Below are 14,262 nucleotides of genomic sequence, written 5' to 3'. Positions count from 1 at the left end.
ACGTGACATCATTACCCGGCGCCCACAGCCATCGTTTCCCGGCTGGGCTATGGGCCACATTTTGCACCATGGGCTTGGGCAGCGTTGGCTGCGATTTGGTGGGCTGTCACTCTGGGTTGGTGGCAGGGCCTGTGTTCCATTTGGGGGAAGCCAAGTGTTGCTTTGTCGATGCCAGGTCCACAATGCTATTTCTTTGAAATGGCTAGTGCACATCACAGCAGCTCCTGTGTTGAGCATCTGTCCCCTGGTGGTCAGTGTGTGTAATAGCAACTGGCCACATGGACACAGCCTTTTATATACTGCATATAGACTAGAGGTCAGATGCACAAAATTAATGCACTCGTGGGGGCGGGGGGAACTCCTCAGCACAGCCTGTGCCCTCTCCCAGTTTGGGAGCCCTCAGGGGATGTCAGACTGACAGGTCCTCTGTTGAGCATCCGCCCCTTGGTAGTCAGGGCACGACATAGCGACCAGTCATTCCGCCATTCGGTCAATTTGCATATTAGCCTTTTATTATATAGGATAGCCTATTTCCAAATTCCTAAACAATAGAATAAACTCACTGTCTTTTACTAAATGCAATAATTTCACTGGGAAGAACATAGGAGGACGGAAGGAAGTCACTGCTAGTGATTAGAATGATTGGAAAATACCAAATCTAGTGCTCTAATGAGATACTTTGTAGTTCTATATTGAGTAGGCTTATAAGAATATCCCCTTTTTTAGCAGTCTAACTTTTGAAACAAGCCATTTTCCAAATAAATTTTCAATGTGTATCAAACCTGAAAAAAGTCACTTCCTTGGGAGCTGTGGAAATTATGTGGCATTTTGAGTTTATAGAATTTTAATTGCCCTCCTTAATTTGGTTCTAGAATTAACAAACAATTATATGCACAATAAATTTTCTTAATGTCATAGCTGTTAACAATCGTCATTTTATTTTTGCTACAAAATTCACCAGAAAAAAGTTACTGCAACAATCTAGTATAAAGCAAATCTTTAACCAAAAACATGAAATAGATCTTTTTAAAATATTCACAATTTATCACAGTAACTGCAAGGAAAAATTCGAGTTCAACTAGAACAAAGCTGCAATTTTGAGGTAGTAGGAATAGATGACAGAAAGGTTAAAAAAAAAAATCTACGGACATACTCAACTTGTTTTAAATGTAAAAATAAATGTAATACCTTTGAAAGGGCACAGGAAGCTACATATAATTTTAAGAAAAGAAGGTATCTACTTAGAAGTTCATTAACTATCCAAGAGGTGCAAAGATTATCGAAGAGCACTTTGGTTAAATCTCTAACCTCTGGGCTATGCCCATTCATAAGTCTCTATGCATAAATGAGCACAACAATAGTTAAAATTACCAAATATATTTTCAATTCTAAAATAAAAATTACCCCCGTTTTGGTCCCTTTATTCAAACAGTAAATATATTCAAGCAGGAAGTTCAATATCCTAAAAGAAATTATAATTAAGTTGCTTATATAATATTCCTTCAACGCGGTCTATTGCTTTTAATAAGATTAGTATTATTCCATTTTTAATACAAATATGTCAGGAGTACATAAACACAAGTACACCTGAAATAAACCAGTGTTTAAACTTTTATTTCACACCATGCAAGGTCAATTGTAACACATTAAAAAGTGACAACAGCTATAAGCTGCAATTTTACATTTATACATTGGAAATGTCCATTTTCAAAAGCTGAACATAATTACTATATTGTCATAATAGCTAAGCTTCAAATCAATTGTTTATACTATATTTTGATTTGTTTGATACTATAAAAAAACAATGATTTTATATCTGTCCACATTCTTTGATACTAATTCTTCGACTAACAGATCCTTTAGAAGAACCAAATGACTCAATCTTTTTCACAGTATCCATGCCATCCTTAACAAACCCAAATACTACATGCTTAAAGTCCAAATGCTCTGCTTTTTTCAATGTTATAAAAAATTGAGAATTATTGGTATCCCGGCCTCGATTAGCCATTGATAGGAAGCCAGGACCAGTATGTTTCACATTAAAATTTTCATCTTCAAATTTATCTCCATAAATGGACCGTCCTCCTGTTCCATCATGTTTGGTGATATCTCCACCCTGGAAAAAAAAAATTTATTAATAGGGATCCTGAGTAAAATATTACAATGCACACAGACTAACCACTATAGGTAAGTCTTAAACACCCAGCTTGCTTGAAAATGCGGTATGAAGCCGAAACCGGTTTGGTTCAGTGGTAGAGCATCGGTCTGTGGACTGAAAGGTCCCAGGTTCGATTCCGGTCAAGGGCATGTACCTAAGTTGCGGGCACATCCCAGTAGGGGGTGGGCAAGAGGCAGCTGGTCGATGTTTCTCTCTCATCGACGTTTCTATCTCTCTATATCTCTCCCTTCCTCTCTGTGAAAAATCAATAAAATATATTAAAAAAAAAAAGAAAAGAAAAGAAAAAGTGGTATGAAAACTAAGTAATACCCATTTTTGAACAAAGACAAAAAGTGACAAGAGGTCTTTTTCCCACCCTCAATTATAGTATGTTTAAAGTTATCAAAAATTTCCATTATTTTAGGCTGAAAAAAAATTTTTTTAAATATATTTTATTGATTTTTCACAGAGAGGAAGAGGGATAGAGAGCTAGAAATATCGATGAGAGAGAAACATCAACCAGTTGCCTCCTGCACACCCCCTACTGGGGATATGCCCACAACCAAGGTACATGCCCTTAACCGGAATCAAACCCGGGACCTTTCAGTCCACAGACCGACATTCTATCCACTGAGCCAAACCGGTTTAGGCTAGGCTGAAAATTTTTTGTGGTAGGATATATTGAGATGGTGACACCCATGTGTGAAAAGGCTAAAGATATCTTAAGAAAATTATAGGTGAGGAAGAACACTCAAATTTCCAATTAGTGTAGAGCACTTTTCTAGACTTCAATTGTGATACACCGTCAACACTTACTTGGCAAACGAAATCTGGAATTACTCTGTGAAAAATGGAGTTCTTGAAACCAAAACCCTTCTCTCCAGTGCATAGTGCTCTGAAGTTTTCAGCAGTTTGAGGAACAATGTTTGAAAATAATTCCATGGTTATACGTCCTAGAGGTTCATCATCTGCACAAACATCAAAAAAGACCACAGGATTTGTCTCCTTTGATAATTCTGCTGTCAGTGATACCTGACCCTTCTGGAGTTTCGATAAATTCTGTTGACATTCTTCAAATTTTCTCTTAAAACAATCAGCCATTTCTTTAGTTTTAAATCTTGCTGCAAGCTGTTCCACTTTGGCTTCGCCATCTATTAAAAAGTAGAACACAGTTATCTCAAAATCAAAATGTTTTAATATTGTTAGGGATTTTTATCAAAATCTAAAAAGTGAAAAGTATCATTTACCAGCATAATCCGAGGCAGTCCAAACTAAAGCATTGTTTGAAACATTTAAGGGTTTTAATTCCATTGTTTTGGTAATAACATGGTTTGCACACACTTTAAAGACTTGGTCTCTTCTCATTAGAATACGATAGTAATTCTTCAGTGTATGCCAAAGAATTTTAATATCTCCAACACCACGCTCCTTCCACTGATTAACATCTCGATCCCATCTATAAAGTTTGGCTCTTTCTTTAAATAAAATTTCCTCATCTTCTTCTCCAGATTTCACTTCTACCTATAATAGATGAAAAAATAAGCTGCTTGTTATAACATACTCCATAACAAATTCCTTAAAATACTGTCTTTGTAATGACATTAACAAAATGTGAACTGTGCTATCAAAACAAATGGTAATATCCTAGGGCTAGGAATACATCTGATTTAGATGAAGCAGTGAAGACCTGATTTGTTATTAAGTCTTTTTCTCTTATGTAAGTATTCTTCCTCCTTTTAAAAATTAAACATATTCTTTTATAAGACAGAACAGGTTTCAAAAAGTTCTTCAAGAGAAATATTTAACTACTTGAGGTTGAAAACTGACAAAGTAATTTGTCTAAAACAACATTTTTGTCCAGAAAATGTAGAGTTTATTTTTACTTATAGGACTTTAGCAAGTATGATCTTAGATATTTCGCCCCCAGAATTATAACAACAAACATGAAAAAAAATAGCTCTTCACAATATTTTTATACATAATATACCAAACAACATCCTATCTAATGAAAGAGAAACATGCAAACGGACCGTACCTCTGCTATGCCCACAAGCCATGCCCACCAGCCAATCAGGAACAAATATGCAAATTAGCTCAACAAATATGATAGCAGCCACAAAGCTGGAGCAAGCAGGAAGCTTGGGTTGCCCCCAATGATGGAGGAAGCCAAGCTTCCCAACCACCCTGGCCTCCACTCAAGGCTACAAAGTTTCAATTATAGAAGATAAATAAATCCCAGATACCAGGGTCTCCGTGTGGCTTGCCTACAATCCACCACAGGCCCCTCGCCCAGGCCTCCTCACACTCTAAGAGAACTCCACCCTGATTGGAGCCCCACACCAGTGCACCAGGCTGCTATATAATAAGAGTAATATGCAAATTGACTGTCACTCCAATAAACAAGATGGCTGCCCCCATAAGGACACAAGATAGCCACCAGAAGATGGCCAGCAGGGGAGAGTAGTTGGGAGGGACCAGGCGTGCAAGAGAGGGCAGTAGGGGATGATCAAGCCTGCAGGGAGGGCAGTTAGGGGTGGCCAGGCTGGCAGAGGAGGGTAGTTGAGGGCAACTGGGCCTGCAGGGGAGAGCAGTTGGCGGGGATCAGGCCTGAAGGGGAGCACAATTGGGGGTGACCAGGCCTGCAGGGGAAGGCACTTAGGGGTGACCAGGCCTGCAGGGGAGGGCAGTTAGGGGTGACCAGGCCTGCAGGGGAGGGCAATCCGACTGGCAGGGGAGCAGTTAGACATCAATAAGAATGGCAAGGGAGTGGTTAGGGGGTGATCAGGTTGTCAGACAGAAGCGGTTAGAGGAAATCAGGAAGGCAGGCAGGCAATCAGTTGGGAGCCAGCTGTCTTGGATTGTGAAAGGGATCCCAGATTGGAGAGGATGCAGGGTGGGCTGAGGGATATGCCCTTCCCCGTGCACAAATTTTGTGAGGAGCCTACAGTTTATATATAAATTTTAACAAAAATGACAATTTATAGATACTTAAAAGCTTAACTTCTACTAAAGAGCTTCCATTTAAAACTGTAAATATTCTGAAAGAAATGCAAACAAAGCTAGCCCTGTAAATCAAGTTTGAAACCTAAAATATGAAGTTATTAGTAAGATTTTCATACTTTAATATTTACCTCTGGTAATGACACTATTGGTTCAAAGTGGATATCTTCATTATAAACTACTTCTTCATCACTGCCATCTTCTTCTTCCCCAACTTTACTGGTTGACTGAGTTCCAAACACAGTTGCTCCAGTATTTGCCCACTGGAAATTTTTATCTGATGAATAAATTAAGATATTTAAATAGTGGTATCTATTTATATAAGCTTTTAATCCTCTGGTTAAATGATTTAACCAATACATCAAATTAAGATGACGTGCCATATGCTTGTATTTTAAAAAAAATACCCCCATTTTTATATTATTTAAAATTATATTATTCTGCCAAGGCCAACTCATGTAGTGAGTTCATAATACATTTAGTACTATTTATGCTTGCAGATATAAGGATAAGATCATTTGACCATTTGGTAAACTTCATGATATTAACAATATAAGTATACTTTCAGTAACAAAGCAGGTTCTTAAAAAAAAAGTACATACTTTGGAATTCTCAAAACTCAGCTCCATAAGTAGTTTATTTCATAAAACATTTTATCACATGAGAAAAATAACTTTGAACCTAAAATGTCCATAAAGAGGCCAAATGTGCTACTTCAAAATTAGTCAAAGAAGTCTAAACATGTTTATAACTTCTATATTTCACAACTTCCTACTGAAGTAACTAGTGTTGGAGCTTAGATTTCTTTAGGCCATGGGAAAAGCTCACTGACTCCAACTGTCCTCAAAGGATTAGACTTGAGGGGTGAAAAGAATTCCCATTCCCATGCAGAAGAACAGACTATTTCTCTCCCTCATACCTTGCAGGTGAAAACTAAATGAGATGACCCAGCCTGTTAATACCTCACTACCTCAGAGGAAAGAAACCCCTCTTAATTTGTCATCACTTGATGAATCAGTGACTTAAGAGAACCCTACATTTCTACTAAAAATTCATAAAGTAGCAAAACTGTATCAGATCACTTAAAAAGTTGGCGCAATGAAGAAAGAACTAATTAAATAACTAAAAGTAACTCCTTCTAAAACAGATTTAATAAGGGGGGGGGGTGGAGAAATACACACAAAAAATCCTTAAGATACTGCCAAAAAATGCTATAAAATAAGAAAAACACAAAATAGAGTTTATGGGGGCTTCCTGTAAATAGTGACCATGGATTAGATGATATTCAGGTTTGGGGCTCAATAATAATTAATTTAGAATCTCCCAAACAAACTTTTTAAATTATCCCAAATACCTTTGGAAGGTGTGGCAGAAGTTTTCAAAACTCCTCTAAAGCAGTGGTTCTTAACACTGGGTGAATATTACACTACACCAAGATCTTCTGTAAAATAGCAATGCCTGAGGTACCATTACCAAGGAGCCCAATATACCTATCAGGTAGTTTGTGTGTGTGTGTGTTTTTTTTAAATCACCCAGGAGCCGAAACCAGTTTGGCTTAGTGGATAGAGCGTCGGCCTGCGGACTGAAAGGTCCCAGGTTCGATTCCGGTCAAGGGCATGTACCTTGGTTGTGGGCACATCCCCAGTAGGAGGTGTGCAGGAGGCAGCTGATCGATGATTCTCTCTCATCCATGTTTCTAACTCTCTATCCCTTTCCTCTCCTCTCTGTAAAAAATCAATAAAATATATTTTATAAATAAATAAATAAATAAATAAATAAATAAATAAAATCACCCAGGAAATTCTATTAGGAAGCCAACAGCTGAAAACCACTATTTCTCTTGGGATCAGAAGGAATAATCCAAACAGTAAAATATAAAAATAAACATGTCAACAATCAATATCAATATCACAGTAACAGTACCAAGGAGACTTCCACTATGTGTTGAAGTTTAATGAAAATACAAAATCTAAAGAAAATATGATAAAGTGACAATCATTGGCAAAGGCAGACCTAAATAGGTTTTCCTTATTTTTCTCTTAGTTCCCATATGAAATACTATTCTCGAAAGCAAACATACAAATGGCCAAGAGACATGTGAAAAAATGCTCAAGGTTATTATCAGAGAAATACAAATTAAAACAATGAGGTATTATCATCTCACACCTGTCAGAATGGCTACCATCAACAAATCAACAAATGACCAATGCTGACGAGGATGTGAAGAAAAGGGGACCCTCGACAAATCAACAAATGACAAGTACTAACGAGGAGAAAAGGAAACCCTCGTATGGTACTGGTGGGAATGCAGACTGATACAGCCATTATGGAGTTTAAAAAATTAAAATCAGCCGAAACCGGTTTGGTTCAATGGATAGAGCGTCAGCTTGGGGACTGAAGGGTCCTGGGTTCGATTCCGGTCAAGGGCATGTACCTTGGTTGCGGGCATAAACCCAGTAGGGGGTGTGCAAGAGGCAGCTGATCGATGACTCTCTCTCATCGATGTTTCCAACTCTCTATCTCTCCCCCTTCCTCTCTGTACAAAATCAATAAAATATATTTTTAAAAAAAAATTAAAATCACTGCCATTTGACCCAGTGATCCCACTTCTATAAGTAGATACTAAGAAATCTGAAACACCAATCAGACAGAATGTATGCATCCTTATGTTCATAGCAGCACAATTTGCAATAGCTAAGATCTGGAAACAGCCCAAGTGCCCATCAGTAGGTAAGTGGATAAAAAAAGTAGTGATACACAACTTTCATATCATGGAATACTACACAGCCATAAAAAAGAGGGATCTCTTACCCTCTGCGACTGCATGGAGGGAACTGGAGAGTATTATGCTAAGTGAAATAATTCAATCAGAGAAAGACAAGTATCACATGATCTCATTCATACATGGAATCTAATGAATAAAACAGATCCATAGACATCGAATCATAGAAAAGACTGCGGAATTTCAGAGGGAAGGCAGGCTAGGTGAGTGGGAAGTGATCAACCAAAGAACTTGGATGCATATATGCATAATCCATGGACACAGACAATAGGATGGTAAAGGCCTGGGCATGGGTTGGGGCTAGTAGAGGAGTCAATGGGAGAAAAAAGGGAATATATATAATACTTTCAACAATAAATATTTTTAAAATAAATAACAGTAAAATATAGAAGCCTTTCCTTATATTAAAAATTCTAAATGAACTACAGAATAGGGAAGGGGAAGAAATATCCAAATTAGTTATAACACTGTGCAAAGGACTAGTTCTTTCAGTTGTGTTTAAATTCTGTAACTTGATCATTAAAATCCCTCTATCTGATCTTACCTTTGGAACCAAAAGCAAAATCCCCAGAATTACTGGAAGCCAAGTCTGCAAATGACAATCCTGTGTTGCTTCCAAATCCAAATGAAATAGTTTTGTTTTCAACTGGCAAAAGGAAAAAGAGCATTTAATATTTAATTAAAAAAAACATTAAACATCAAAGGACCCAAAGAAGGGGGTAGAACCTTCTTTAGTACTCAGGGGCTTGGGTTAGTTATGAAGCATTTATCTTATGGTTATTTCTCTGAAAAAAATTACAAGACTCAGCCAATTCTGAGCTTCTTCAGTATTTCTAAAGGTACGGGTATTATTTTCAATACCACTATACCAAAAGCATGCCAAATATAATTTTTAATATGTTTTTATTAATTTTAGAGAGAGAGGAAGGGCGAGGGAGAAAGAGAGAGAAACACCGATCAGCTGCTTCCTGCAGGTCCTCCACTGGGCATCGAGCTGTTGACCTCATGCTACACCAGCCAGGGCCCAAATATAATTTTTTTAATGAGATGTTGATCTATAGAAGCCAAATATAGAAGTATACAGTTTTTGCTTTCTACTGTCTTGTATAATCTAAAACATTCATTCAAAGGCAAGATTTTAGGAAATAGCTTCATAAGGAATTTCTGTGTTCTCTATTATAAATAACAAGATCATAAAACCTGACTTTTAAAAAATATTTGGTCATCAGGAATTTTGGGGTCTTGTCTTAATTCTGTCAAAGTGCAGCTGCAGGTTCTCTTGAAGTCCTATGCACCTTACTTTCCACATCTAAAAGTGGGATATTAGGTCTGAAGTTACCATCCTGTTGTACCATATTATATCAAGACTCCAAAGTGCCATATTTGTGCTTTATTCAGGACTACTTTGAAAAAATTAGGGTGCCCTAGCAAGTTGGCTTAGTGGATACAGCATCAGCTTGTAGACCAAAGGATCCCAGGTTTGATTACAGTCAAGGAGGCATTACTTGGTTGCAGGCACCTCCCCCGACTGGGCCCTGATTAAGACATGTGCCTGAGGCAATCAACTATTGTGTTTCTTTCAAATCAATAATTTTCTCTGTCTTTCCCTCTCTCTTGCACTCTCTCTAAAAAAAATTAATGGAAAAATATTCTCGGAGATAGTTGAAAATAAATTAAATCAAAAATTTTTAAGAAGGAAAAATTAAGTAACGAGAATGCACACATATAAAGCAATACAATGTTAAAAGATTTCCCCCTTCTAATGTCAACTGGAATGAAAAACAGGGAAAAGCATATTAAATATTAATTACTATAAACAAATACTTAATTTAAAGTAGGTAGAGAAAAAGGAAGACATTTAAGTACAGTTGACTCTTGAACAATTTGTGAAATTAAGGGCATCAACATCCCAATAGTCAAAAATCCACATATAACAACGGACTCCCGAAAAACTTAACTACTAATTGTCTACTGTTGCCCCAAAGTTGATGAACACATATTGTATGTTGTATGTATTATATACTGTATTCTTACAATAAAATATGCTAGAAAAAAGATGTTATTAAGAAAATTATAAGGAAAATACATTTACAGTATTAAAAAAAACAAAAAACATGTAAGTGGACCCATGCAGTTCAAGCACATGTTGTTTTTGGGTCAACTGTAGTAGCATAAATATTTAACACCCCTACTATAATACTTATATAATTACTTCATATATAATTAAAACAATTTTAATAAACTTGAGTGAAAATATAATTCAAGCAATATAGCAGTTCCCCCATATATGTAAATTTTTCCATGATTTCAGTTACCAATGGTCTACCATGGTCCAAAAATATTAAATGAAAATTTTCAGAAATAAACAATTCAAATTTTAAATTGTGTGCTGTTCTGAATAGCGTTATATAACCTCACACCATCCCATTCCATCTCACATGGGACATGAGTCAGCCAGGCTACATAAAGTGCCCATCTATCATTCAGGAGCTATCTTGGTTATCAAAGATAGGGAAAGAGAGATCACATTAACTTTTATTACAATATATAATTGTTTTATTTTACCATTAGTTATTGTTTTAAACTCTTTCTATAACTAATTTATACATTGAATTTTATTATAAATCAATGATAGTCCGCAGGTTCTGCATCATCCATGAATTCAACCAACTGCAGGACAAAAATATTCAACGACAAAAAAACGTTACGTTGTTGCCTACTATGATTCCCTCTGATTGAACATGTATACTTTCTCCCTTGCATTATCCCCTAAATCAGAGGTGTGGAAACTCAGCCCATGAAATAATTTGGTCTGGCCTGCTAAGGCATTAGGGATGAGTTAATTAAATATTTGACCAAATATAGCAGGCTAATTTTAAGATAATTTTTTATGGCTCTAGAATGATGTTATAAATATCCAAATGGCTCTAATCAGAATAAAAGTTCCCCACCCCTGCTAAACAATACAGCAACAACTATTTACAAACTATGTACACTGTATTAGGTATTATGAGTAATCTAGAGATTTAAAGTATTCAAGAGGATATGTGTAGTTTGTATAAAAACATTACATTTTACATAGGGAAACTGATCATCCATAGATTTTGGTATCTGTAGGGAACAGCAGGGGATTTTGGAACCATTCCGCAACAGATACCCAGAGACGACTATATTTGTAGGGGGGGAGGGGAAGAAGTATATGGGGTTCAGTGCTATTTGCAGTTTCAGGCATCCACTGGTGTCTTGAAATATATCCCTAGTGAATAAGGGGGAACTACAAAATAAAAATACTATCACAAAGATAATTTCCATGTAAGCAAACTACTGTCATTTATTCTCAGGTAGTGTCATTTATTCTGAACTCTAACAAAAAATAAAAAAGACAGTAATTTCTAATTATTACAAGTATCTTATGACCATTTATATACTACAAAATTTGTTTTAAGAAAGGGAGTTTCTAGGATCGATATCTTTTCAAACATACTGATATACATTACATAATGTATGCCTAGGTTTTTGTAAACATATATCAAATTTTACCTTGGCTTGTAGCATCTGAATCATTTTCCTTTCTAGTCGACAAATCTACAGGTTTATCCACAGTTCCAGAAAAAATAGATGATGAGCAAATAGATTTGGTTATAAAATCAGGTTTTTCAGATTTGCATAAAAATGGTACAGTCACTTTAGTTCCATCTGTACACACACTGTCAGCTGAGATAGTTGTTACTTCCTCATTGTGGGATTTCTGCAAAGAAGTAATAAGAAACTGACAAAAAGGATCTTATACCCTATTTTTTCAAAAACCAAGGACATGGGGGGGTTCTAAACAAAATGGAGTAGCACACTTCAACTTATCTCTCCCATTCCACACTCCATCCTATTTGCTCCAATACCTAACACCACACTGAATTTAAACAGATAAAAGTACTTAGAAGAAGCCTGTGAAAGATGAATAAAAACAGGAGGATTAAGAATCTAAACCTTGCCGAGACTGGCTTGGCTCAATGGATAGAGTGTCGGCTTGGGGACTGAAGGGTCCCGGGTTCGATTCCGGTCAAGGGCATGTACCTTGGTTGCGGGCATATCCCCAGTAGGGGGTGTGCAAGAGGCAGCTGATCGATGAGTCTCTCTCATCGATGTTTCTAGCTCAGCGTTTTTCAACCGCTGTGTGCCACGAGATGTTGCCTGGTGTGCCGTAGGTGCAGACAAGACAAGAATTTTATAATTTTTCACTATTTTGTTTACTTAATATTTCATAATAAAGTAATTATAAAATACTTTCTTTGTGTTTATTTGATTCCTATTCAAGAGAATTACTTTATATATAGTCAATATAGGCACAGAGTTAAATTTTTTAACATTTTCTAATGGTGGTGTGCCTCGTGATTTTTTTCATGAAACAAGTGTGCCTTTGCCCAAAAAAGGTTGAAAAACACTGTTCTAGCTCTCTATCTCTCTCCCTTCCTCTCTGTACAAAATCAATAAAATATATTTAAAAAAAAAAAAAAAAAAAAAAGAATCTAAACCTTGAAGCATAATCTGGTTGTAAGAACCTTGTGAGGGTTTTTCACCCCTACCTCCAAAACAGTCCATAAAACTAGAGCTCTTGCCCTAGGCAGTGGCTCAGTTGATTAGAGCATTGTCCCATACACCAAAAGGTTGCAAGTTCGATTCCCAGTCAGGCCACATAACTAGGGGTTCAATCCCTGGTGGGGATGAGTGTGGGAGGCAACAAATTAATGTTTTTCTCTTCCTCTTTCACCCTTCCTCTCTATCTAAAATCAATAAAAACATATTGTTAGGTGAAGATTTAAAAAAAAAAACAAAAAAACAAAACTGGAGCTCTCCATTGCATCGATGGAAAATGTCCTGAAAAGTTCTAGCTGGGGCAGCAAAAAAAAAAATCAATAAAATATATTAAAAAAAAAAAAAAAATTTTGTATTCTTGTGAAGGCTCTTTCAAATGTTATTTTTCAATAAAAACTTGATTTTAGGTTATAAATAAAAAAAAAAAAGTTCTAGCTGGTTTGGCTCAGTGGATAGAGCATCAGCATGGGTACTGAAGGGTGCCAGGTTCAATTCCAGTCAGGGACACATGCCCAGGTTTCGGGCTCCATCCCAAATAGGAGGGATGCAGGAGAAAGCCTATCAAAGATTCTCATCATTGATGTTTCTCTCTCTCTCCCTTCCTCTCTGAAATCAATTAAATTATTAAAATAAAAAGAGAAAAGAAAAAGTCCTAAGAAAAGCCAACACTCTGGCCAGGGAGTAAGAGATGTCATGAAATGATCCATTGTGTTGAATGATCCATGTTTGAATGACTTTTAAAGAAGCTATTATAAGAAAGTTTCAAGAGGTAAGGACAAATACTCTTAAAACCTCTTAAAACAAATGAAAAAATAGAAGGTCTCAACAAAGGTACAGAAAGCATGAAAAAATAATCAAATGGGAATTTTATAATTTTTAAGAGTCTAAAGGGAAAATACAGTAACAGAAATTTAAAATTTTATAGGACAATATATAGAGGGTGGGCAATATTTAGAGGGAATTCTTCTTTGAGTTCTTTGTAAGGAAAAAGACTGGTTATAATTAATACAATAGACATATTAACTCAAAAGACTGTCACAATGGCACAGTGCAATCTCGTAAGTGCTCAAATTGTCAGCCCTCATTATTTACACATTTTTGTAGTTTGCCCTGGTCCGTTTTGCTCAGTAGTTAAAAGCATTGGCCCCTCAAACCAAAGGGTCGAAGGTTTGATTCCAGGTATCTTGGTTGTGGGCTCGATCCCCAGGGTGATCAGGATGGGTGCGGGAGGAAACAGATCAACGTGTCTCTCCCACATCAATTTCTCTCTCCCTCTCTCCCTCCCTCCCTCCCTCTCTCTCTCTCTCTCTTTCTCTCTCTCTCTCTCTCTCTCCCCCTCCCTCCTTCCCTTTTTCTCTCTCTCTCTTTCTCCATCCCTCTCCTCCACACTCCCTTTAAAAAAAAAAAAAAAAAAAACAACAATGGGAAAAATATCTTCAGGTAAGGATAAAAAATAAAAAAAAAGAAACTGAAAATAACCTCCAATGGATTACTGAATATACTGTTATACATCCACCTAATGGAATGCTACATAGTTATAATAATAATCTATTACTATAACACAATAACTTGGACAAATCTCAAGGTCATTACGCGAAGTAGGAAAAAGTGGTATCAAAGATAACACCATATGATTTTATATGTTAATCTGGAAAAGGGAAAAATACAGAAACAGAAAACAGATGAGTAACTGCCAGAGGTTATGGGTGGGGGAGGATTTTCTCTATATCTT

At 36.5% G+C, this 14,262-nt stretch overlaps 1 protein-coding gene across 3 annotated transcripts in view; it reads right to left on the bottom strand.

The window, feature by feature from the left end:
- Positions 1-915: 915 nt before the first annotated feature.
- Positions 916-14,262, bottom strand: part of LOC311616713 (E3 SUMO-protein ligase RanBP2) — an 80,278-nt gene continuing 66,931 nt past the window's right edge. For all 3 annotated transcript variants that reach the window (XM_084872402.1, XM_084872403.1, XM_084872404.1), the window contains 6 exons: positions 11,481-11,688; positions 8,485-8,586; positions 5,290-5,435; positions 3,406-3,679; positions 2,975-3,309; positions 916-2,116 (listed from right to left, as the gene is read on the bottom strand). In XM_084872402.1, the coding sequence (XP_084728528.1) occupies positions 1,811-2,116; positions 2,975-3,309; positions 3,406-3,679; positions 5,290-5,435; positions 8,485-8,586; positions 11,481-11,688 (1,371 nt within the window). In that variant the 3' untranslated portion in view covers positions 916-1,810. The remainder of the gene's footprint in view (positions 2,117-2,974; positions 3,310-3,405; positions 3,680-5,289; positions 5,436-8,484; positions 8,587-11,480; positions 11,689-14,262) is intronic.

Source organism: Pipistrellus hanaki, assembly GCF_964339955.1.
Source record: "Pipistrellus hanaki genome assembly, chromosome: 2".
Lineage (NCBI taxonomy): Eukaryota > Metazoa > Chordata > Mammalia > Chiroptera > Vespertilionidae > Pipistrellus > Pipistrellus hanaki.
Note: the sequence above shows the minus strand (reverse complement) of the source record. Positions and strands in the feature narration are given on the sequence as shown.